The 24,143-nt window shown below is 45.6% G+C and overlaps 1 protein-coding gene across 1 annotated transcript in view; it reads right to left on the bottom strand.

The window, feature by feature from the left end:
• The window catches only part of LOC137431653 (protein mono-ADP-ribosyltransferase PARP14), a 114,749-nt gene that overhangs the window by 67,658 nt on the left and 22,948 nt on the right, over positions 1–24,143 (bottom strand). The window contains exons 7-11 of the mRNA XM_078782294.1: positions 9,388–11,018; positions 6,915–7,154; positions 5,170–5,391; positions 4,156–4,195; positions 439–573 (exon numbers count right to left, since the gene is read on the bottom strand). Of these exons, the coding sequence (XP_078638420.1) occupies positions 439–573; positions 4,156–4,195; positions 5,170–5,391; positions 6,915–7,154; positions 9,388–11,018 (2,268 nt within the window). The remainder of the gene's footprint in view (positions 1–438; positions 574–4,155; positions 4,196–5,169; positions 5,392–6,914; positions 7,155–9,387; positions 11,019–24,143) is intronic.

Here is a 24,143-nt window from a genome sequence, read left to right as displayed (position 1 = left end):
AGGCAACAATATAAGCAGTGCCCTCCAGAAGTATTGCAACAGTGAAGTCACTATGTCTCTCTGTAAAGACCATCTGGACAACCCTCCCATCTACTTTGTCAACAATCCTATCCAAGAAGTTCTGTCACTCAAGCTTTTGGGTCTCACTATCTGCCATGATATTTCCTGGGAAAGCCACATTTCCAAGCTGGCCTGCAAAGCTGGACACTGACTTGTTAAGCATTTTAGAAAAATAAACGATAAAAATAATCACACAAAATAAAATTCTTCATAAGAAGGTACACAGTACGTATTCTAATTAAATTACATACACGTACTCTAATTCATCTTTTTTAAAATGAGAATGCATCCAACCTTTCAGTTATTCATTGGAATGAGTTATGAGGTATAAGACATTCCCTTAGAAGAACATTATGCATTTTCATGAACCTTACTTGCCTTTTTGATCATCCAAGCTGTTATTTGTGGAGTTGACGACAGCACAATGTGTGCCAGCAGTAATGTCACCAACAATGATTGAGATTTTCATGTTTCCGATGCTTGTATTCCCATCGATGCGAGTTGTATCTGTTGCTGAAGACATTTACACACTCGTCAATCTCAATTGTGGATGTCATGCTTGTTTCGCATTCATTTGGGTGGATTTTTGGATAGCAGTACCTTTTTATACGTAGCATATTGTTGCGGTTCCAGGAGCCAGCCCCAAGGTAATTGCAACCAACATACAGGTCCTTCAGTTAGTTATCTTAATAATACAAGTCCAGAGTAGTGCTTTCCCTTTGTATAGTGGGTTGATTGTGGTAGAATGTGTTGGAGAGGGGTAGAGAGGATTTTTCATAAGGATTGTCATGAGTTCCTTGCGAGCTCCGTAACACGCTGTGCAGCACAGGTGCCAACTAATTTGAATATTGCGCCAAACCCCAGTTTGAATCATGTGCCAAAACGCAACTACTATTTACTTAATCTCCACCACAATCACCAACACTTATCATTTATCAATTTTATTTTACACTTGGTTTTAATTTTCACTGTAGTTTACATTGCACGAAGACATTATACACACTTTCTCATTGCTCCACGACCCGAGAATACCACGCCAGAATAACCACGACCTCAACCACATGGCTTACCCACATTCCATCATCATCATCTCAAAGCACCACAGACACCTGCCGCCAATTTGGGAGCACAGGGGGAGAAGCACAGGGAACAGCGGTGGTGGTAAAGACACTCCCTATTTAGACCTAATTAAAGACCAGAAAATGAAGGTGCTGATTGGCCATCAATGCCTCATTGACAGCTTGTTTGCGCCGTTCGTTCACACAAGCAATAAGAGCTCCCAGGGTTCGCTCCCGCACCTGTAAGCATCACGAGACGCTAACCCATGTTAATTGAGGAGAACCTGTCGAGTGGCACGGCCAGAGGATGAAGTGAGCTAGAGTCGTGATGGGGGTCTCACGTGGGCAGGGCTAATCCTCGGGAAAGCAGATAGATGCACCAATTGTCATCGGTATTTACACCATGTCTCCTTCTTGATCTGATTCTAAACTGTGCCCTCACTAGGCGAATATATAAGCACTACGAACAGAGTCTTAAGTGGGTGGTTTATCACTTGGTGCTCATCCGGTCCTGTGCTTGCTTTGTCGTGCTTCGAGGGTAGACAATCTTGGCTCGATTGGTGGTGCTCACGTTTAGTGGGTCGGAGCTGGGAGCCAAAGGGCTTGGCGAACAGAGTGGACTCCATGCAAAGCGCACTTTGGGGTTGAGCCAAGGCACACACATACACTCTTTAGAACTGTCACACATTAAGCTCATTTCACACGTTATTTTCCTGTCCTTTTTCTTTAACGTCATAATTTGGATGCACAGAGCATCAAGAATTAACAGCTTTGCTGCAACCATACTCCTCCAGTGGCCATCACTGATACACACCTCTTCACAGCTTCCTCTTGCATTCATGCACCCCAAGCACCTCGTGCACCACTAAGCTCACGCACCTTAGACACCCAGTATTACTACTCTTAACCTCCACCTTTAGCGTTTGGGTACCGGGGGGCAAGACAGCCCCCACCTGGTGAGCCAAGAGGCCGATCATACCTAGTCCTTTTTCTTTCTGTACATATCTCCCTTCCATGGATGATCTGATTGGCCAATACCCCTGTCTTGTGTATAGCCAATAGGCAAGGCATAGGGATAAGTTCTGCTCCTCAACAATTTTCCTTGCTGTAAATCGCTTGCACCCTCCATTGCTCATGATGATTATGTTGTACATTGTTCTTGCACCCTCCCCCCCCACCCCCCCTTTTTGATTTATTTTGATTGCCCTGTGTATATTAAACTCCTTGAATTCCCCCCGCATGCCCCCACATTTTAGATTACACCTTTGGTTTATAAATAATAAATTACTCGATTGTAGAACTCTCTCCGATCTGTCTTGTGTCCGTCCTTTCCCTCCATTGGTCCAACACTGCCTGCACCTAGGTTAGTCTGGGAGATTTTAAATCACCAATTGATTGGCTCTCGTCCAGGTCCGGTGTGCACTAGCGGTTGCTCGGCTGCCACAATTAAGGAAAGATTAGTGCACAATCCCGGCAAGGAGATCACGTGACCTCCAGGTAAATGGTAATTGGACAGAGGACCCTGGACCATGTGGTTGACGAATTGGCGTTCGCGGTAGCCTACCAATCCACTATGACAAAGTTATTCGTGCTCAGTGGCCTAAGGCCCGGTGAGTTTGAGGGGAACCGAGGAATCCCACTCCGAGTAGACACAAAACGCATGGCCGTAACAACATGTTGGTGATCATCTCAAGCTACCTTGAATGGGTTAAGAGCCAACCAAAGTGCATTAACTAGCATCACATGTACAGTCACCAGACCTGTCAGCTCAAACAGATTCACCCCTCCTTGCCCTCCCTCAAAATCATTAATGGGATAGCTTCGTTTTTCCAACAATCTAATCATGACCTAGTAACTTCTCCTGAGACTATATAGTCTGCAGTGGCTTGTAAACAAAATGAAAACTGTTGCCTTCAGGTGGATTCTATTTCTATCCTACCACCTCTCACATACCAGTCATATGTCTTTAGCATTGTACCTATGGAGTCCTCAAAGCTATAGGTATGTGATAAATATTGTATTACACAACCTGGATTAAACTTCTCTCTTACGTAATCCAGCACATTCTGAAAGATGGAATGCAAGGTCGGGTGACAACGGTGTCGATCTTGGCCATTTTCAAAACCAGGTGATTTTTTCAAAAACCTTAATCTAAACTCTGGAGCTTGATTAGCAAAACACCATCTTATTACATTTATATTTATATATTTGAAGGTGTTGTAAGTACCTCACTAGCTGACAACATGCTAAAGAACGCTCTAGATTACACTGTGTTCAAAATGCCAACATTATCTGTGTGTGGTAAGGGAGGAAGTATATGCCTCCTGACCACACGAGAAGCTTGCTCATGATTATATTTCTTCGAATGTGTTCACACAGGTTTAAGTATCATTTAGTTGCCCCAGAACCTTAAGACTGCCATCGTCTCACTCTGTGGATAGCGTGGAAGTTAACAGATTTGCTAAACAAGTGCACATATCCAGTGCCGACTCCAATGTGTGGACACCCATACCCCACGGCACTGTCAATGATGTTATAACGTTATGTGATTAAAACAGCTTGGGGCATCCACAGTTGCCACCAAGTTTGTGGGATGGTCTCTGTGTGCCAGCAGTAATGCAGGTGCATTTAAAAAGTTTTCCTTCCTCATGACATCACAAAAACAATAGCAACATCATTAGCAAATAGCAGTCATGAGTAATGAGCATATTACGTGCTGATATTTCGGCAGGCAGCCAAAATGGCCACTGTAGCGAAATGGCTCTGAGAAGGGCCTCCTGATGACAATTTCCAAGCAAATGTGATGCCATATGGGTATCAACGTCATCAATAAATAAGACATCACCACAGCACAAACCCAATGAGGACGAGCAAATCTCCCAGGCTGCCTTTTTGGAACTTAGAATGAGTTCCCGCAGTGAACCTGGTGAGTGGACATATTAAACCGCCACGAACCAGTATGAGCCTACTCGTGGACACGAGGCATATACCACCCCATTATTCCCATATAAGAATAAAGTGCAGTGTGCAATACTACCTGATTTAGTGTTGAAGTCACATATCACATCTTGGAATCCCTACAGAATGAAAAAACACAACAATCGAATTACATTCAATCATGGCATACAAAATTATATTGTATGGCAATCTACCATATAAAACAATGTCTGTTTGTGTGTTTGTACAGATGTCTGTCCCCCTTCATAATGATGATTTGAGTCGGGTTTTAAAGGCCAATCTTTTAACATGAATGTGTGTTCACTATGGTCTATTTTTTGAGGATAAAACAAACTCGAAAAACATTTTCCATAAAAGAGCAATTATGTCTCTTCTGTTGGAATTGTAGATGGTGGCTTGCAAACCGAGCCTCAAGGGCGGTGTACAGAAGTTTTTTTTAAAATAAGTACATGGTGCAGGGAGGTGAAATTTGCTGCACATGATGTTCGACACGCGCAGGGTTAAACGATTGTTCATTTACGTCCCACAGGATGTCTAATAAATAAAGAAGATATAAGCACATCTGACTGACACGAGGCCGAGGCTTCAGACTTTGGCACGCTCACGAGGCTGTACTGTCGAATAAACTGTTCCAACCCGTCATTTTTGACGGTCTTTTATACTAGTATGGAAATAAAGCTTGTTTAGGTTCATAAAAAATCTGGTTGTAGTTGGTAAGATCCATATTCAAAACTAAAGGCACAGCTTAGACCCCAAAGTTACAACCACCAAGTAGTCTTCAATACGACGGTGATGATGAACTCAGGCTTGCTTATTGCATCATGTGATGGCCCCTCTCCATTAGGAAGATATTAAACAACTGAGTGCATTATATTCATCCTGCACAATCCCTCATAAGAACTACTCAGTGGTCAAAACATCAGGCCCGAGCCGTGCCTGCCAAGTAGTTATACTAGTTAGTGGTGCCTTCAGTTTTGAATAAATTTGTATTATGTATTTTAAGTTAATTCAAGGTTTTTGAAATTGTATGCATTTTATCTAAATGTATAAATTAAAGATCATCATGAAAAGCATAATCAGATTATACACAGACCTTGAGGACTTGTTGATTCTTTGGGAGAAGCACAAAATGAACCTCTTTCAGAGAAACAGGAAGCTGGTCATTGTTGAATTTTAAAACTTCACGCAGCATGAAAGTAGCGGAGAGGTGCACAGGATAGTTCAAGTTCCCAGTACCCAGAGCTGGGAATGCAATGCTTTTATGACCCGCTTTTTCCGCCAGCTCCAGGCAAGTCCTCACTGCTTTGCACAATGTCTACACAATGTTGCGAAAACAAACATAACGATTAGTGATTCAGTGTTTATGAAAGGGGCACCTGCATAGGTATTTGTGAATTACTTTTAAAATGGAAACATAAAAGTAAAGCTTTCAAAAACTTTAAGCAAAACATTTTAACCAAAGAAAACACAAAAGATACGTATGGAAAATTGGTGATATAAAAACTTTTTCAGTGCCATGTATCCAACTTGTGTCGTCCATCTCTGATCAGAAAACCAAACCCGGGGTCAATTACAATTGTATATTAAATTTCGGTCAAATTCTGCTCAAAATGCAATTCTACCCAAAAGGTGACTCTAGATCTGGATAGACCAGAATTACAGTAATTAAATCAGATAATGGAGCAAGTGCTTTAATCTAATGTATAAAAAAGAACGTTTGTTTGTTTGGTTGTTACCTCTGCCACCGAAGGTGGATCTCAGATCAGTTCATCACCATCTCAGATAATAATAATAATAATAATAATAATAATAATAATAATAATAATAACCATTCCTTTCATGCTGTGAGGAACATAGGAAGTGCCGAGGCAGTTTCATTGGCTAAGGAGTACTATCCTGGACGGGTCGCCACTCCGACGCAGGATACTCGAATGGTTTATTACCAGACGACGCTGGTACTCATTTTGCCAACCTCAGAAGAATAACAGGCTGAGTCAACTCACCTGGTGTTCTTTCAACGGCCCTCAAACTCAAGAGCATATGATCTTAAGCCAGCCTTAACTTGTTAACTGTTAACCACCTTAACTTAACTGTTAACCACCTTAACTGTTAACCGAACACCAGGAACATCTCAAATCATCCCCCATCCAAAATACTGATCTTTCTTCCAGCGTTTACCTCTAGCCTCCCTCACCCTTCCCCCTATCCCCCACCCACCCCACCACCTCCTTCCAACTTTCCACTTTTTCCTTGCTGAGAGCTTGCTTCTGTATCCATTTTGTCCACCCCCTGCATCTTCCCCTACCCCTCATGCTCGTTAGTCTCCGTCTATTTTGTCCCTTGGTTCTGCTGTTGGCATTTCCCTCCTCTCTTTCTGCTGTTCCTTTTGTAATGTTGTTTCCTGATCCATTTGGTGTTCCAGCTCTTCCACGAGCCTCGTCTTTATATCCAAAAACGTTATTGGAAAAAAAGTGGTTGTAGTTGGCAAGATTGATATTGAAAACTGAAGGCTACCCAACAGGCAAAGCTCTAGTCCTTTTGTGCCTGCTGAGCAGTTATACTAGTTGGTGGTGCCATCCGTTTGGAATACAATTCTGTGTAAGACTTTTCCAAAAATATGATTGATATAAGTCAGAGACTATATTAAAAGCCAACCGCACCAACACTTAAGGAATTCTTCTTTTTATGAGTGCTATGCACTGAAGCTGTTTTATCATGAAAGTAAACCATATTCTCATAAAGGAGTGCCAGAAACCCTTAACCAGGTAAGATCCAGTTACGTGTAAAATATATAAATTGTGTAACTTTTCCACAATAACAAAAGGTTTAAACGATTACCTCCGTGGCCTCTGGAGATTCCTTCTTCCATTTGGGTAGGGAAGTGAAATAAACCTCTTCGCAGTTAAGGTTGCTTCCTGACGCTGATGTATCAATGACCACGTTGGCTGCGGAAGCCCCAGAAGCTCGTTGTTGAAACTGTGTTTGCAGAGCAGAACCGGCTTTCTTTAAAATGTCTCGACATAGAACACCTTTACTCAGGTCTCGGTCTGTGGATACCGTGCTGACAATGACATTGGTCTGAAAAACAATAAATAAATAATGTTTCATGAATGGGGTACAATTGCATGTTAATTCAAGTTTTTCTATCAAATTAGGCAAAGAGGATTATATTGAAAATATAAAACAGGTCAGTTTTACATCAACCTGCCTTCCCCTTGGAGCCTTCAAAATATGGGGGTAGTTCAAGGTTCACATCGACTTGTTTTATGAGAAAAAATTTAAAAGTGAGAAAGTGGGGTTCAATAAACTTTACTTATGTCTCAAGGTATTGCCCTGTTATAGGTACGCGCCAAGTCCTGCTGATCACATGATTGGACCTTGATGACATCTGCATCAAAATGACATTTCAAGCCAGGTGCTTTGACATCTTAGACATTCATTGACTTAATGTTTTGACATCAAACTTCGTTTGACATTGACATCCAGATATTTCTGAGTGGTCCTTAGATATGAAAATCACAAGTAGACATGTCTGGACTGCATGAGCGATGAGTTAGAAGTTCCCACATCCACTGAGAGATGTAGTTGGCAACATTTGAAATGTGACGGAGATCGTTATCATGCGGTGAAGTCAAACCCTGAGACAGCATATCTGGTCATAATATGCGTATGTTTTCGTCTGGAGTACCGTGAATTGTTCGTTTTTCCCGTGTTCAAGAAATTCCACATTAACGCAAAGCTGGATTGCTAAATGCACACAAAGATTATTTCCATAAGCTTTTCGGCTAATGGCTGCACTGGACCAATTTTATGTTGGAGGTTGGGAAGGGGAACAGTCTCCACTCCATGTTGGTTGGCTCGTTTTTTACTCTGATATGAGATCAAGGACACGTGACTCATCTCAAGTCACAATCTTGGGCAATAAAACATATCCATCACTAACCAGCATTCCAGGAGCTCTGTTGCAATGACCACACGAGTTGCTTTTTGATCAGACGTGAGATCCTTTGGTACCCACCCATCTTGTACCAACCTTATTGAAATTAAAAAAATTAATGGATATTTGTTTAGACATTTCAAAAACTGAAATCAAATTCCTCTGCAATTTCACATTTAGCAATCCAGCAATTCTCCAAAATTAGTTCTTCAACACATTTGTTGTTAGCTTGAGAGACAGCAGTTGGTTGCAGGTGAGAATGCCGACGATCGCTCCTCGATTCACGGGGCTAGTTTTGAACTCACTGCAGCATTTGACCTTTTGACTCCGCCCCAGGGGAGGGGCAAAAATGATACTGCTCCTGCACCTTCATGCCACGTGTCGATCATAACTACCAAGTTTGGTGAATTTCTGCCCAACCGTTTAGGAGGAGGTGGATGGACAGACAGAGCCAATTATAATATCACCCAATTTTATTTTCAAAAAGCATGGGGACAACAATGCCATTTAAAACACTGTTTAAAACATCAAAATATGCATTTAACACAATCATTTTCACATAAAATTTACTGATAAAGTATGTCATACATGTCATTTATGACAACATTGTGCTGCCTTTTGATGTCAACGTAGATTAGGCGTTTCAAATCTATAGTGCAGATGAGGGTGGATCTCTACCTGGAAAATAGTTTCACACAGAGTGAAGCAAGTCCTTGTGGCATGATCTCTGAACTCACATGAGCAAGAGAAGTTTAGGATAGAAAGGAAAGTTTTTTTTTTGGTAAACAATGTTGAGGCTCAGGTAGGAGGTAGAACACAGAGCGGAACAGGACGTAACAGAACAAAATGAAGATTGGAAAGAGAGGGAGGGATAAACACCAATAGCAGAGATGAGGGACAAAATAGAGGGAGACCTGGAGAAATAAGAGGTGTGGGGAAGAATGAAAGCAAGGGGAGGATGCACGGGGTGAAAAAGATGGACTCAAACTCTATCACAGAGGCAGAAGCAAAAACTGGAAACCTGGAGAGGTGGATTTGAACCCAGGCTAGACAGCTCAAAGGTGAGTGTGCATACCTCTAGGCCATCCTCCCAGCGATTATGATCACTGAAATTAGCATTGGCACCTGAGGCATGTGATATAGGATAGTCGTATTATTTCTCAATACAAGCTGATTTAAGGCTAAATAACAAAACCAACCTTTCTACTTATTGAGGCCTTTCTCCCCACAATTATTCTTTAGATAAAGGAACATCTAATTTTACCCACATCAAAAATCTTTTGGAGAAAAAACTACACTTTCATTCAACCAAAAACGTAACCTCAGATAATAAGAGCTCTTTTATGATTATAGGAAGCTGCAAAGTAGCTTTACCTGCATATCCTGTAGGTTTTTGAGGTCGATCGAAATTTGAAGTCCGTTGTTCAATTTGATGCTGGACCCAGCATTTGTATTTGGTGTGGGGATTACCGATGCAGGTAGAAGATTACTCCTGTTGGAAATGTTCGTCTTCAGCAAACAACTTTCCTTCTTGCACAAATCCTTCAAATGATCACATCTTTTGCTGCTTATTTTTGATGCTCCTGGTTTATCTACCCGAAAGTCCCGAGACAACACATTCTGCTTCGCAAGGAAATCCTCCATCTCCTCAACATCATCTGGATGTCCCATAACAATGAAGTGTTTGTTGTTGGTGTCAACTTCCACTTTTCTTTTACGAAAAAAAGGATCATCAGTAATCCTCTTCACATCAGTGAGAAATTCAAAGCATTCCAAAGATTTTGGCTTCACAATTTTTGTGAGACACGAATTTTTGTTATAAAATGATTCCAAATCCTTTTTGACAGCTTCCACTGCAGAGGCGAAACCCACAATGTGCAAACTGATGCAGTAGCCATTGCTGTCTTTTTCTTGCTCGAACAAACAGAAGTTTCCATGGAAAGGGTATTTGTATTTAAGGGATGTGGACAAGTCGTCCCACTCTTTTGTTTTCGTTGATTCCTTAGCTTCTGTTTTAACTGTCGATCGAAATTCTTTTATGTTCTCATGGAGATTTTTTTCTGCTTCTCTCATTTGTGTGTCACTTGCAGTGATCCTTATTTTTCTATCAAAAACATCATACTTGAAAATTAATCCCTGTGCTTCTACAATGGCATTGATCGTTTCCTGGTGTTCTGGAATGCTCATGAACCTCACCAAACCATCGGAGGTATTCAAATTCTTCACCTCCAAACTTTGGATTTTTGTTTCGACAAACATCAATAGGTTCTCAAAGTCGTCCTTCATCCCAGTTAAAAACAAAGAATGTTTTTTGGTATCAAACTCACAGAAAACATGTGGAAATTGGTTCTTTATGTCTTTCACAGCATCCATTCTCTGAAAAAGATCAAACATTATTGCATTTTCAAAGAAATGTTCTTTTGTAATACGATTGCGTTCCAGATCGACTTGATGTCTCGCATCACTAATTATCAGCGCCAACTTCTGGTTCACACTCTTAACATCGTCCGCCATTCCAATCAGTGTTAACTCTTGACTAGATCCGTCATATTTAACTTTGCACCTGTCGTGGGATATTTCCTCTACATTTGAGTAGATACTATTCCACACATCTCTATCAGAAACAACTATATCTTTTTTAACGATCTTATTGGTGACTTGTTTTAAAACATCTTCAGCTGCTGCTTTCCAGTGGCAAGCATGTTTCAACATGCGAGGAGATCTGATTTTGAATTCTGGTTTCACAAATATTGAATGAGCCGATCCTTTAAGGTCAACACTTGCATGAATGCTTTTGAAACTTTCCTGAAATTCCTGAGCCAAATTTGGCTTCTTATTGATGAACTGAAGAATATCAGGGTCAAAGGGTATTTGCAGAGGTTCAGGGACTTTCGGATCATTGGCCAAATTATCATGAAGTACACATTGCATGTCTTCATCGTACCGGGACACCTTCAGGAAAACTCCTTTTAAGGTATGTTTTGTCTCCAAAACTTGCTGTGCAGCTGTAGAAACAAATAAAGAAATAAAGTTAATCAACATCGTTTTTAATTTCACAAATCGATAACAATGATGAGCAGCACAAATAAAGCATAAATCAGGTTTATGTTTGTTTGTGGAAGATGTTTGTTTGCCTGGAACATCTGCTGTGACCAAGGTGAGTGGATTCTAGCCGTAACGTCGGCTCTACCGACTTGCAAGAACAGCTTTTTCAATTATAACTTTTCACGAAACAAAATAAAGCATGATGATTGTTTATGAAGGTGAGAATGTATAATTGAGAATTTTGCCAAAAAAAATTTGTCGCTTCGCAGAGTGATTTAAAAAAAACCCAGCATTTTGTACTTCACAAACATTCTGCTCTACTCAAGCTATTGTTTGCTCTAGGTCACATTCCATCTGCTTTAAAGTAATTTTCCCCATCACAGAGAGCAACCGGCAAATTTGATTTGTCAAGATGGAGTAAAATGGTGTAATATTTTGTCGAAGCACTGCTAAACTGAAGATTTTTGAAAGTGCCAATAAGGCGATTTTTGTTCTCGTTTTCAAGTACATAATTTAATTGAAATAAAATAAAGATTTTTCAGGTTGTAGGGAAAAATTAATTTGGGAAGTTTACTGCCGTTGATGCAGTGTCTTTTACACCACCTTATTTAACACGTTACATTCGTTATTTTTGCCTGTTGCATGTGTCCTTTATGACATCTCTAAAAAAAGTAAGTTTACTGTTTGGAATGATTTTCAATTTTGTTTAACTGCCAGGCAGACAGACAAACTAAGAGAAAATACCTCTCAGCTGTGCGCATGCACGCTTGGGATGTTTCCATACAATTTTCCAAATTCAGAGCCAAAACTACTGCGAAACTACACATTCGTCCGATTCATGTTCCCATTCATGTTCTACAGTGTTCAAAATATAAAACTCAATTGAAATCAAGAAGTTGTTCTATCATAGACTGACATAGTCAGACAGACAGAGTGAATTGATTGCTTCACCGTGCTTTTGACTTCACATGAGGGGTAACACAAACAAACACGATATATATATATTGTTACAGACGCGGTGGTGGATGTTAGTTTACCGAGCGGTTTGGTATGACCACGTCTGCACAAGTTACCCGATTATACTCGAACGTTGCCGAGTCGCGCTACGCTAGGTCAATAAAGGAAAAGGACACCACGGCTGGGATTCAAATGACACGACACCAAGGGTTCAGTTCTCAAGACCTCCGGAGGAGGTTATATTAGTTCGGAAGGTTAGACTACAGAGACGAGAGGTACAGCATAGAAAGACAAGCACTTAGACACACTCTTATATTAACCCCAACAGACGACAGATAAACGGGACAAAAGGCTGACTCACACGGGGATTGATGGCAAGGAAAGGCAGGCAGTCGATGGCTCCAGGTGCACCTGGGCTCAGGGCAGAATCCACCCGGTTCGGTCCGGTCCAAAGATGCGGGGAGGTATCGTCGCGCTGGGGGTGGCGGTGGCTTCCTCTGCTCTCCGTAGTTCAGGCGCATCTGACGTCACATCCGGTAAGTCGCCGCGTATATCCGGCGGGGAGTGACACGCCCTCGGCTCATTAGCTCCGCCCCAGATGGAATCGGCACGTTGCTTCTCATTGGGTGCGTGCGGGGGGGTTACCGGCTCCGCCCTTGACGAGGGGCTGACAAGGAGCCCCTTCGTGGTAACCCCGTCGGAGCGCATGGTGGCGGCTAACCGAGCCGGTGTGAGGACGCACACTCCCCCGCGCAGCGCCGTTGTTGTAGTTGTTGTTGTTTGGGGAAGAAGATGGGAGGAGGCATGGGAAGGTCCTAAACTCACTACTGGTGCCATATAATCACATTCTGGTGCAACGAAGAGTCAGAATTAATGGAAACGAGTCCTTAACTGACATAGACTAAGAATAACTAGCAAGATGTCCGAAAGTTGTCTACGTGAGATGCGGTGGACCTGGGCACGACATTTAATGGGGGAAAAAGGGGAAGGTCGGTTCTACAGAGTGTTGTTTACAGACAATGGGACTAGGGAATGGGGGATTGGGGATAGTTGGGGAGTATTGGGGAAATAGGGGAATATTTACAAGCGGATATGGAGGCCAAATTCCATATTCGCAACATTGCACCCTTCTCTACCCTCGGGGCGTCCCGACCCGATAAATTTTTACCTATTTTAGTGTGGCACTCACATGTAGTTCCCTCTACTATTAACTCTACCCTGAGTGCGACAGTTTTACAGATATTCACAAATGAGTAAATATGCCCCCCTGCGACGTTGCACCCTTCTCCTCTCAGAAACACACCCACAGGATAACCGAATCCGGAAAGAATTCGCAAACTAAACATACAGCCGGTAGGGAGCATTATTTACAAGACTACGCTGATATTTACACTATGATCCAGGACCTGTTTTTGGAGGGACACATGCAGATGTTATGCATAGAGAGAGCACGCATGCCAGCATCGATACACCAACCCACGAGTGCTCTGTGGCCTACGGCCTTTAATAACGTGCAGAGCACCCTTTCCCAGCACGAAAAGCACCACCCCATCACACAGTGAGCACCATCCGGTGCACCAATAAAGTGTTTCTAAATCACCGGTGGTGTCACAGCCGGCCGATGTTCTGCCGCTGGTCTTGCCTTCGTGTGGTGCACTTGGTGTTCTTGCCTCTTTCAAAAAAATAAAGAAAGGCGCCAACCGCGTCCATTTCCGTATTGTGGCCTTCAGTGGTGTCAACTATAAGTGGTTCACCTGTATGGCATAGGTGCCACGTTGACCCATAGGTCCATCCATGGGTGGTGCTTGGCCGCAAAAGAACTGCGGTCCATTGTGGGTGGCCACAAACATTGCGGTCCATATGGTGTATCGATCCAAGCAGCAAGCAGCGAAAGTGCAGGCCCACAACTGCGAAGCCAGCACCTCTCTCTCCTCTCTCTCTACCCCAAAGCCAGATCCTCGGAGGTGGGAGACAAAAGAAGCAGACAAGTGAGTAAGGTGGTAAGGGCGCAAAAGTGCACGCAATACAAGATGATGCACACTGGGGGCACATGGGAACCAGGTGAGACAGGTACATTCCTACCGTACACCCCCCCCCCCCCCCACCAGGTAACCTACATGGCCCCTCCCTTACCCCTTACTGTATCCACAAAACACAACACTACCCATAAACATCTACTTTACAAATCAACAAACATCCCTACTGTCTTCCCCGTTCCTCCCATAAACCAAATTCGTCTTCTCTCCCTCCTAACCAATCAAATTTGCCATTTTCAACTTTCATCAAAATTTGCCATCTCCAACTCAACATCATAATTTGCCATTACCAATTCATCATCAGTCCCTCCTAGGGAGGGAGAGATGGAATCACCCCAATGTCTCATCCACGTCGTGATGCGTCTCACCAATCCACACAGCAATTCTCATTTCCTGTAACAGAACAAAGAAAACACAGGTGTGGAGTCATCATCATCACCTCAGGTAAGTGGCTGCGTATGGTGCGACAGGTTCATCAATCCTAACTATTTCCTAAATGGCTTTAACAACTTTACACTACCCGGGGTCTTTCTCCGGCCAAACCATTGGCCCTCTTACACTATGGGTTCTAAAAACCAATTCCCATTGGCCAAACTGTGGTGCTTTTCAATTTGGGGTCTCACTCCCCCGATTCATCTCCCGGTGCCCTCGCACAATTTCTGGGCTGTGGCGTGTACCTCTCCCAGCAGGTCTACCCACCTGCACACCTCCACCACTGCAGTTGCCTCCGAGCTTACCTGCTCCTTACCCTAACCTAACTACCTGGGGAAGGCCCTCTGGCGCTCTCCCCACTCGGTGCCCTCTCTGGCACTGGGCTGCCCGATCCACACCCGGGATCCTCAGGCACCCACTCACAACTACCGGCTCCCAGAGCCCACCTGCGGCCTCACCTGGCCGACATCCTCACAGTGGTGGAGTGCCCAACCAACTACACACACTAACAGGCTACACGCCCAGCCATTTCCACGACACTAATGCACCCATCCGCAACACCATTCTGTCACCCGCACCACAAATGCCAATATCCACCCACAATTTACCTGTACCCTCTACCTAACACTTACACTACCCGCCCCGGGTATTCGTGAAAGGGGTCCACTCTTCCCCCATCCACACCTTCGCACCATGCACACCACTCCGTACCACTTACTCCAACTCTCTCCACACACCTGTACTTGCACACCTGTGCTCTCACACCTGGTGCCACCTGCACCCTTCTCTCCCCAAGCGCATTCGCGCTGATCCACAACACTCATTACTCACACACTGCTCCACACACCTGTCCAGTTGCACACCTGTGCAATCACACCTGTCCAGTTGCACACCTGTGCAATCACACCTGTTCAATTCTCACACACACGGCATCATCTCAGCTAACTACTCCCTTCTGAAACTTGCGCTTCCCAGTCGTCCCTTTAAACTATTGCGCTCCCACGTCATTATAATCCACACTAATCTACCTGCGTCCCCACTACAGGTATCAGTCACTAACTAAACCTTATCGTCACCTAATGTCATCTTCGCTAGATCCCTACACACAATATCCTAACCCACCCGGGCTAGTTTTCACTGCCATACACCCCATAAGCTATTGCTCCTTTGCCCCCATAGGAAGGGTGGCAGGTATGCCAGCCTTACCCACCGGGCCCATCGCTCACTACCAATTTTGCACATCAAATTTCAACAAATTAAAAATTTGCCAATCACTACCCATCATCTGCCAATCACTACTGCCAATCCTTTGCCAATCACCAAATTTTGTTTTTCTCTAATTTTGGGGCCAAAACACTAACCTCATCACCCAGTCTACGCACTACTGCCTCTCGGTGCGCCAATTCCTATCCAAAGCCCGGCTTCGTAAAGCCAAGCCATGAATGCGGGTTGTTTGGTGCCAGCGGCTGGATACATCCCGCATTCGGTGCAGGGACGGGGGCTTACCCGGGCCGAGATCCCACGCACCATCTCGGCGTGGAGCCATCCAATGTCCCGATCTCGACCTGCCGGACTGCCTCAACAAAAAGTGGTCGCCATGACGACCCTTTCTATCGGGCTGCCCGCTCCGCCTAGTGGAGCACGGACGCGGCCGTTCAAAGCGAGGCCCAGCGTGGATCGCGCACGGCGGTCCTTTCGAATCCGCCGTGGCTCGGATCCCCGCTGGTTCTCGCGGCACGCGAAGCCCGGCACGCACCGAGGGCCCGATTCGGCTATAAGTCGTTCTAAACTCTACCCCGTCTAACGTCGATGCTTCACCTGGACGCTTACACCCCGCAGCCCGTTCCTTGCTCACGCATCCAGCCGTTTCCATGCTCCTTGTACCGTTCCTTACACACCTAGGTACACCCATTCCACTCACAGCCTTGGTCACACACCTGACCACCGAACACTTTGGCACACATTCGTTGCTCGCACACCTCACCAATACACCTCTTCGCGCCCCCTCCTCGGTCACCTCCTCTGTGACAATCACAGGTGTGCTCTCATTCGCACACCCAACCACGTGCCTCACCACCAACTCAAATGTGCCTTCCCACACACGCTCTACCATTCCAGGTGTGCATCCTTCCATCCCAGGTGTACATCCTCGCTCACCTGTCACAACCAACTCACTCTCCTTGTCACTCTCACTACTCTCACCTCCATTCTTGACAGCGCACTCACCCTTACTCTTGACAGCGCACTCTTTCCCCATGCACCTGTCCGTCACACACCTTTCTCACGCACACTCTCCCGTTACACCCTCTGTAACACTCACCACAGGTGTGCATTCTTCCTTGCCTGTGACAGCGCACTCTTTCCCCATGCACCTGTCCGTCACACACCTTTCTCGCGCACACTCTCCCGTTACACCCTCTGTAACACTCACCACAGGTGTGCATTCTTCCTTGCCTTTGACAGCGCACTCTTTCCCCATGCACCTGTCCGTCACACACCTTTCTCGCGCACACTCTCCCGTCACACCCTCTGTAACACTCACCACAGGTGGACACTCTTCCTTACTTCTGACAGCGCACTCTTTCCTCATGCACCTGTCCGTCACACACCTTTCTCGCGCACACTCTTGCGCACACTCTCCCGTCACACCCTCTGTAACACTCACCACACCGCGCTTCCATGTGCTCCCTCGCACACGTGCTACGACCGACTCACTCTCGCCAGCACCCTCACTCCTTGGCACGCACTTTTTCCTCACACATCCCAGAGTCGGACTTTCTTGCACACCTCCTTTTTCGCACACCAGACCTGTCGCACACTTCAACCAAGGCCTCTCACGAACACCCGGGTCCATCTCGACCCCCAAGCTTCTTAAATCCCCTGGCGCATCATACGCACGACCATATTGGTCACAACTTACACCGGGTCCTCTTCCTCTTCGCTTCTCCTCCATCACCTGCGAATCCCTCATCCGGTTAATGAGCACATCATCACGATCCAAACACAGACTTCGGACCAATTCTTTTATTTCCTCCTTTATCTCTTTCTTATCCTCTCTCCGTCGCTTTTTAATTTCGCTCACCCCCTCTTCCTCTTCTTCTAATTTCTGCTTCACCTCTTTTATTCCCCGGTACGTCTCCTCAAGCTCGTCCTCCAAGGCTACCTTGACCTTTTCCATGTGCGTCCTCACCTGCCGGTCCTTCGTCTCCATTACCTCTATCACCTCGTCCAACCTCGTTGTCAGTCCCTCACGTACCATCTGACATTCCCTCTTCATCGCTATCAAGTCATCTTTTAGTTCTTTCTGTGTCGCTTTTAACCCTCCTATTACCGCAGTGTTCCTTTGTACCTGCTCCACTAACTCCGTCTGTCCCACCGTCAGCTGCTCCACCTCCTGCGTCAGGTCCTCTATGCCCCCTTGTAACTTTACAGTCCCCTTTCTCACCTCCTTCTCCATGTGCTCCTTACAGTGCCTCACCTCCTCGCGCACTCCTCCGACCTCCTCACTCACTCCTCTTCTGATCTCCTCTCCCATCACTTGCATCTCCTGCCCAGATGCCACCCTCATCTGCTCCATTTCCTCCCTGTGAGCATCCAGTTTGGTTTCTACCCCCATTCTGACCCCCTCTATCTGCTGCCCCATTTGGTTAACTTCCCTTTCCGCTTGGTCCCTCATGTCCCTCAATTTGCTTTCCATCCTGTTTTCTAACCCCTCTAACCCATTTTTCACTCCCTCTATCTGATTCTCCTGGGCAGCCATTCTATTTTCTACCCCCATTAACCCATTTCTCACCTCTTTTATCCCGTTGTCTAACCCCTCAAAATTATTGTTTAACTTCCCAAATTTCTTGTCTAATCCCTTAAAATTATTGTCTAACCCCTCACTGGTACCCCTCGCTTCGTCCCTCATTACCCCCATTTGGCCCTCTAATCGCTCACTATCAACCCTCATTTGCTCACTCTGAGCATCCATCCGGTTCCCCATTACCCCCATTTGGTTTCCCAACCGCTCACTATCAGCCCTCATTCCCACCATTTGTTCCATAAGGGCCCTCATTTGCAGGAGGAAAAGGTTCGAATCCACCAGGGGCGCTGCCACTGTCGCGGGCGCGGTGACCAGCGAGGCGCCATTTTGCGCGTCTACTACCCTCGCTGCTTCGCTCTCCTCGCGTCCCTCAATTTGGTCCTGGACCGACCCTGCCTCACTCTCCACTACCGGACCCCAGCCGACTTGGTCTGCCATAGCGCGACTTTCAAAATTCGGGTTTTTATTTCCGTATAACAAAATCAAATTTCGCCGTTATAATTTCGCGCGGGAAACACGCTCCGAATCGATTCTACTACAAATTTGGGCCTAATAAATTTAGTCCCGGGTTCGAATTCCACTCCTCGACACCAATTGTTACAGACGCGGTGGTGGATGTTAGTTTACCGAGCGGTTTGGTATGACCACGTCTGCACAAGTTACCCGATTATACTCGAACGTTGCCGAGTCGCGCTACGCTAGGTCAATAAAGGAAAAGGACACCACGGCTGGGATTCAAATGACACGACACCAAGGGTTCAGTTCTCAAGACCTCCGGAGGAGGTTATATTAGTTCGGAAGGTTAGACTACAGAGACGAGAGGTACAGCATAGAAAGACAAGCACTTAGACACACTCTTATATTAACCCCAACAGACGACAGATAAACGGGACAAAAGGCTGACTCACACGGGGATTGATGGCAAGGAAAGGCAGGCAGTCGATGGCTCCAGGTGCACCTGGGCTCAGGGCAGAATCGACCCGGTTCGGTCCGGTCCAAAGATGCGGGGAGGTATCGTCGCGCTGGGGGTGGTGGTGGCTTCCTCTGCTCTCCGTAGTTCAGGCGCATCTGACGTCACATCCGGTAAGTCGCCGCGTATATCCGGCGGGGAGTGACACGCCCTCGGCTCGTTAGCTCCGCCCCAGATGGAATCGGCACGTTGCTTCTCATTGGGTGCGTGCGGGGGGGTTACCGGCTCCGCCCTTGACGAGGGGCTGACAAGGAGCCCCTTCGTGGTAACCCCGTCGGAGCGCATGGTGGCGGCTAACCGAGCCGGTGTGAGGACGCACACTCCCCCGCGCAGCGCCGTTGTTGTAGTTGTTGTTGTTTGGGGAAGAAGATGGGAGGAGGCATGGGAAGGTCCTAAACTCACTACTGGTGCCATATAATCACATTCTGGTGCAACGAAGAGTCAGAATTAATGGAAACGAGTCCTTAACTGACATAGACTAAGAATAACTAGCAAGATGTCCGAAAGTTGTCTACGTGAGATGCGGTGGACCTGGGCACGACATTTAATGGGGGAAAAAGGGGAAGGTCGGTTCTACAGAGTGTTGTTTACAGACAATGGGACTAGGGAATGGGGGATTGGGGATAGTTGGGGAGTATTGGGGAAATAGGGGAATATTTACAAGCGGATATGGAGGCCAAATTCCATATTCGCAACAATATATATATATATACAGTCACGTGAAAAAGTAAGTACACCCCATGTAAAGTTTTGACTTTTTCAACATATTTCAAAATACAGCTATTTGATCTTCATTTCAACAATATTGACAGATAAAGGTGATATAATATAACTAATATCATGAAACATTTACATTTTGTAGTCCATTGTATAATTTAAATAAACATAAATGCAAATTTCGCATGTGGAAAAAGTAAGTGCACCCCTACATTTATCACTACTTCAAATACCTAAAATTAGAATTAGGTGCACCAGCTCAGGTGCAAATGATTAGAACATCGTTAGAGAGGATCTTGGAGGAACCTGTCTCATTTAAACCTCAGACATTTAGTTTGGTTTGCTCTTTGTTGTTGATGTGCACCGGTGTGTACCCCGGTTTAGAAGAGGTACACCGTATCCCTGCGTGTCGTAAGAGGCGACTAAAAGGGTTGGCGTCAGGAAGGGCATCCGGCCATAAAAACAACAACAACAACAACAACAACAACAACAACATGCATTTTAAGGCCATTTTCCCTGCTAGAGCGGGGGTTAGCCTTGCGGTCCCCATGACAATCTTCTCCATCTTGCCCTATTTTCTGCATCTCTCCTTGTTAACCCCCTTGACCGCATTTCGTCTTCCACCATCTTTGGCCAAGTCTTTCTCTGTCTTCCCTGTCCTCTACTTCCTTCTCCGGCCATAAAAACATTGCCTCAAAAAGAGAACCATGACAATTACGACTACATATGGACAGGGTACAGCCCGAAGTACCCGTGGGGGACCCCACTCGCTCTCATCAAAACTCAAGGTGGGGAACCCGATCGAAGCAAGGGTGGAAATCATTCCATTTATGACGACGAAACATCTGATGCCCGACGTGGAGATCGGTTTCTGAGATTTGGGACATGGAATGTAGGGACAATGACAGGGAGATCAGGAGAAGTGGTGGAAGTATTGGTCAGAAGAAGAGTGGACATATGTTGTGTGCAGGAGACGAGATGGAAGGGAAGTGGTGTGAGAATGGTGAAGGGTAGGCAGGGACAGAAATAGAAGTTTGTGTGGCAAGGGTGCCTGGAGGGCGTGAATGGTGTTGGTGTCCTGTTTTCTGAGGAGTTTGTAGACAGTGTGGTGAGTGTGACAAGAGTGAGTGAAAGGTTGATGATGGTGAAAATGATGATTGGAAAGCTCTTGGTGAACATCATCTCAGGATATGCTCCGCAGGTTGGTCAGAGCGATGAGGAAAAGGACAAGTTCTGGTGTGCTATAGAGAAGCTGATGGAAAACGTGAAAGATGAGGAAGTTGTTGTGGTAGGAGGAGACCTAAATGGACATGTGGGAAGGAGTATGGACGGTTTTGAGGGAGTTCATGGGGGTTACGGATATGGTGTGAGAAATGGAGAAGGTGAAAGGATTTTGGAGTTTGCTGATGGAGCTGATTTGTTGATTTGTAATACTCAGTTCCAGAAAGAGGATAATAAGCTTGTTACATACACATCAGGTGGGTCGACGACAACCATTGACTACCTGCTGGTGCGTAGGCGAGATAGGGGGCACCTCCGGGACACAAAGGTGATCCCGGGGGAGGAGGCTGTTTCACAGCACCACTTGGTTGTCTGTGACATAAGGGTGAAAGGTGCGAGGAGAGCTCGGCGGGTGAAGTACCAACCGAGAATGAAGGTGTGCAGGTTGAAAGAGGTGACAGTGAGGGAGGCATTAAAAGAGAGGCTGAGTATGGTGGAGGATGATGTGGTTGAGCCTGAAAGTGGTTGGATGTCAATGAAAGATTATCTGTTGGGAGCCGTTGGTGAGGTATGTGGATGGACCACCGAGGCACTCGGAAACATGGTGGTGGGATGATGAATTTGGAAAGAAGATTGACGAGAAGAGTAAGAAGTTCAAGGAGTGGCAGAAGGCGAAGGGCATGGGGGCAGAAAAGGCAGAGCATGAAAGTTATAAGGCAGCCAAGAAGGCTGCAAAGAAAGAGGTAGCAAAGGCACAGGAGGCATGTAGGAAAATGTTCGGAGAACGCTTGGATTTGGAAGAGGGTCAGAGAGCGGTATTCATGATTGCAAAGCAGATAGCGAAAGAGGTGTGATGTGATGGGGGTGAGTTGCTTGAAGGATGAAGTGGGACAAATCGTTGTGGACCCAGATGGAATTAAAGGAAGATGGAAGAGATATATGGAAATACTGTTGAATGCAGAGAAGGAATGGGATGGCAACATAGAGAGTAGAGTTTTAGGACCGGCAGAGAAGATAACCGAGAAGGAAGTTAAGGAAGCGATAAAAGCAATGAAGAGTAGAAAAGCGGGAGGGCCGACGGGAGTTGTGGGAGATATGTTGAAGGCAGCGGGAAATTGGGGTGTGAAGAGAATGACAGAGATCTGCAAACTGGTGGTGAAAGAAGGCCGCATTCCAGTGGTTGGGAACTGAGTACCCTCGTCCCTCTTTACAAGGGCAAAGGTGACCCTCTGGACTGTGGCTCGTATCGAGCGATAAAGTTATTGGAGCATGGAATGAAGGTATTGGAAAGGGTGTTGGAGAGGAGGATAAGGAAGAAAGTGAAGATTGACGAAATGCAGTTTGGATTTATGCCAGGAAGAGGAACGACAGACGTGCTTTTTATTGTGAGGCAGTTGCAGGAGAAGTATATGGAGAAGAGGAAGAAGTTGTTTCTTGGGTTTGTTGATCTGGAGAAAGCATTCGATACGGTTCCACGTGAAGTAGTGACATGGGCATTCAGGAAGTTAGGAGTGGAGGAATGGTTTATCAGATTAGTGATGGCAATGTACAAAAGAGCGCGCGCAGCTGTAAGGACGAAGGACGGGAACAGTGGTGAGTTTGAGGTGAAGGTGGGAGTGCATCAGGGGTCGGTACTAAGTCTACTACTATTTGTCGCTGTGATGGAGGTGCTGGCTCAGAACGTAAAGGAGGGTTTACCGTGGGAGTTGTTGTGTGCAGATGATCTGGTGTTGATTGCAGAAAGTATGGATGGACTGAAGGAAAAGATGAACAAGTGGAAGCAATGTATTGAGACAAAATGTCTGAAGGTGAATATCGGAAAAACGAAGGTGATGGCAAGTGGTAAAGCATGTGTTGAGGTGGAAAGAACTGGGAAGTGGCTGTGTGCTGTGTGCAGGAAGGGTGTCGGAGTGAATTCCATTCAATGTACAATGTGCGCTGAGTGGGTTCATCAAAAATGTAGTGGTTTGAGAGGGTCATTAACCAGTGTGGCAGCTACATTCAAGTGTAAGGTGTGCACAGAGGGAGCTGCAGATGGAGGAAATGTTTAGTTGGATCTTGGAGATGGCGTGAAGCTGGAAGGTGTGAAAACATTTTGTTACCTTGGAGACATGTTGAATGGAGAAGGTGGATCAGACTCGGCAACGGTTGCTCGAGTGAGATGTGCATGGAAGAAGTTTCGGGAACTGAGTGGCGTGCTGATGAGGAGGGGAGTGTCATTGAAGCTGACGGGAAAGGTGTATGCTGCATTTTTGAGAAATGTTATGATTTATGGGAGTGAGACATGGGTAATGAACGCAGAGCAGCAACGAAGGCTGGAAAGGGTGGAAATGCGAATGGTTCGGTGGATGTGTGGAGTATCGTTGAGAGAGAGGAAGACAAATGATGAATTGCGAAAAATGATGGGAATAGAGCCTGTGATGGATGCTGTGAAGAGAAACAGTTTGAGATGGTTTGGTCATGTGTTGAGGAAGGATGAAAGTGACTGGTTCAAAAGAGTGATGGAAATGAATGTAGAAGGAAGTAGAGGACGGGGAAGACCGAGAAAGACTTGGCTAAAGATGGTCGAAGAAGAAATGCGGGCAAGGGGGTTAACAAGGGGAGATGCAGAAAATAGGGCAAAATGGAGAACATTGTCATGGGGACCGCAAGGCTAACCCCCGCTCTTGCAGGGAAAATGGCCTTAAAATGCCTGTTGTTGTTGTTGTTGTTGTTTGTTGTTGTTGTTTGTTGTTGAAGTGTGTGGCATCACCATGCCTAGATCAAAAGAGCTCTCTGAGGCCTTCAGAAAGAAGGTTATAGATGCCTACGAGTCTGGGAAGGGATTTAAAAAGATCTTCAAACAATTTGAAATCAACCATTGGACTGTCCGGAAGATCATCTCCAAGTGGAGAAGATTCCAAACAACTGCCAACTTGTTCAGGCCAGGCCGCCCCAGCAAGTTCAG

The sequence above is a fragment of the Myxine glutinosa genome, chromosome 7, assembly GCF_964187855.1.
Source record: "Myxine glutinosa chromosome 7, kmMyxGlut1.1, whole genome shotgun sequence".
In the NCBI taxonomy this organism is placed as follows: Eukaryota; Metazoa; Chordata; class Myxini; order Myxiniformes; family Myxinidae; genus Myxine; species Myxine glutinosa.
This window is presented reverse-complemented; position numbering and strand designations above follow the sequence as displayed.